Consider the following 2,500-nt stretch of genomic DNA (forward strand, 5'->3'; position numbering starts at 1 on the left):
GTTTAGAAGCATCAGGGGTTCACACTAGAATGATTCCTCTCAGATCCTGTTTGCCTCTGACTGATTTTGTTTTAGTTACGCCACAAATCCTTCCATTCTATTCCAGTGGGGACCCTATTTGAAGTGTTGTGTAATACATGTAAGGTGTATGTGAAGACTGCCTGTTGGCATCAACATACCTATTAATTTTGGTACTGAGACAGTTCTCTCTGTGAGTGTGTGTGTGTGTGTGTGTGTGTGTGTGTGTGTGTGTGTGTGTGTGTGTGTGTGTAGTTGTAGGAAGCCTTACGGTGTTACAGGCCATTCAAAGAAGATGCTCTTTGTGAGTGTGTGTGTGTGTGTGTGTGTGTGTGTGTGTGTGTGTGTGTGTGTATGTGTGAAAAAGAGTTCAAAGAAGATATTTTCTCTTTCTCTCTATCTACTGTTGTAGTGAAACTTCGTTCCCTCTTATAGCATCCACAATAGACACATGGCCATAGGTACACTACATTTATCCACTCCCTTTTCTGTCTCTTTCTTCCTCTTTCCATCTCTCTCTTTCTCTCCCTACTTTACTCTCTTTCTCTCTCCCTTCCTCTCCCTCTCCCTCCCTCCCTTTCTCTTTCTTGCCTACTCCCCCGTTTATCTGTTCCTCTCCCTCTCTTTCCCATTTTGATCTCTCTCTCCCTCTCTCTCTCTCTTTCTTTCTTTCTATATCCCTCTCTCTCTCCCTCTCGCTCTCTCTCTCTCTCTCTCTCTCTCTCTCTCTCTCTCTCTCTCTCTCTCTGATGTAGGTGATGATGAGCCAGAGGTTGGGGGCCAGCCTCAGGAGGAAGGTGAGCGAGAGCGAGACCCAGCTGCTGGCACTCCATGAGGCCAAGCTGGCCGCCATCTCAGGTCAGTTCCTCCACCTCCACCCCTCTACCCTGGCCTAATTTCTCTCCTTCTTCTTGCTCTTCCACATCTCTTCCTCTTCATCACCCGCAGATCCCTCTGCCTTCTCCTCCTCTCCTCCACCTCTTTTTCTCTCCATGTCTGTAACAAATCGAGGTTTTGGTTAGACGTCCATCATTCGTGCATCTGTCCTCAGTCTGTCTCTCCTCTTTTGTTCTTGCGTTCTATTTCATCCGCTTCCTCTTCCTCCTCCTCATCTTCCTCCTGCCCCTCGCTCCTCAGTCCCCGCTCTACTCTTTGGGCATGTCACACTTGATGTCTTTGTTTTCTGATGCCCTTCATGCACCTCCCCGAAAGGTCATCATCTGCTCATGGGGGACAGACAGAAATAGTCTGAGGCCGGCAAATATATCATACTCACTGTGATACATAAATACATTGCATAAATATATCATACTAACTGTTATAAATAAATATATCACACAAATATATCATACTAACTGTGATACATAAATACATCACATAAATATATCATACATCAACAGCCCATAGACTTCCCTTGCAAACACATTAAAGCTACATGTGGATTAGCCTGGGTGGATATGGAGAATACCTGCTGTGTTGATATCTGCTTCCCATGGCCATGGTATTAAACTCAATTTTAGGATGATAGGGAAAACTAGCTATCTACCGAAAAAAATACTTAAAAACATGATCTCACTTTTAAAAATGTAATCTCTCTTTAAGGTGAGAGATCTCAAGGACCCCTTACCTCCTCAGTGTTGTAATTCATGTGTAATGTGTGTGTGTGTGTGTGTGTGTGTGTGTGTGTGTGTGTGTGTGTGTGTGTGTTTCCTGGAGCAGGGAACGACTTCAGCAGCGCGAAGGTGCTGAAGGCGGAGATGAAGGCTGTGTACGGGGAGAGGGACCGGCTGGAGGGGCTGGCCAAGAAGCTGCAGGCCCTGAGTTCGGGAAGCTCCCAGGACCTGGCCCGCATGAAGGAGCAGCACGGCCAGCTCAAGCAGGACCTGGAGCAGGGCGAGGCCCAGCATGGTGAGCAGGACTCCTAGCCGGCATCTCAGGGGTGGAGAGTTACACTGGGCTTTTAGTTGGGTACAACACTAGCAGATTGATGATGGGTTTAAATGCAGGGATGTATTTTTTTGCTGTGTACGTAGGACTACTGAGAAGACGATACTGAGAAGTATTTATATCAGGATGCTTGCTTGTTTTGATTTTAGATTCAAGCATGAGTGTTCACTTATTCTTGGCTACGTGCATAAATGCACAATTGGGCACTGTATGGTTGAAAGAGAAAGGTATTGTGGTGTTGCTGTTGAATGTAATGTTTCTTGTGTTTTGGTTTGATGCACTTTGCTTTGCATTGGTGTTGTGTGGTGTAGTGTTGAGAATGTGTGGCTAGTAGTCCCTTGTGGATGTAGATCCTGTGAGTGTGACTTTTACTGCCAAGGATGCAGACCGGCCATTCACTCTACAAAGATGAAACGGGAAGTGACTGATCTTAGCTCTGAGAAGAGACCCTGAGTCGAGTCCCACAAATGGACTCTGGTTAGTGAAAAACACCCTACTATTCAATACATTACTGAGAGATTCTGTGACAAGCCAA

General features: G+C 45.8%; 1 protein-coding gene across 1 annotated transcript in view; it reads left to right on the plus strand.

The window, feature by feature from the left end:
- disc1 (DISC1 scaffold protein) overlaps positions 1–2,500 on the plus strand; it is a 49,132-nt gene that overhangs the window by 22,491 nt on the left and 24,141 nt on the right. The window contains exons 8-9 of the mRNA XM_080849354.1: positions 774–876; positions 1,738–1,926. Of these exons, the coding sequence (XP_080705480.1) occupies positions 774–876; positions 1,738–1,926 (292 nt within the window). The remainder of the gene's footprint in view (positions 1–773; positions 877–1,737; positions 1,927–2,500) is intronic.

The sequence above is a fragment of the Sprattus sprattus genome (assembly GCF_963457725.1).
Source record: "Sprattus sprattus genome assembly, chromosome: 12".
NCBI lineage: Eukaryota > Metazoa > Chordata > Actinopteri > Clupeiformes > Clupeidae > Sprattus > Sprattus sprattus.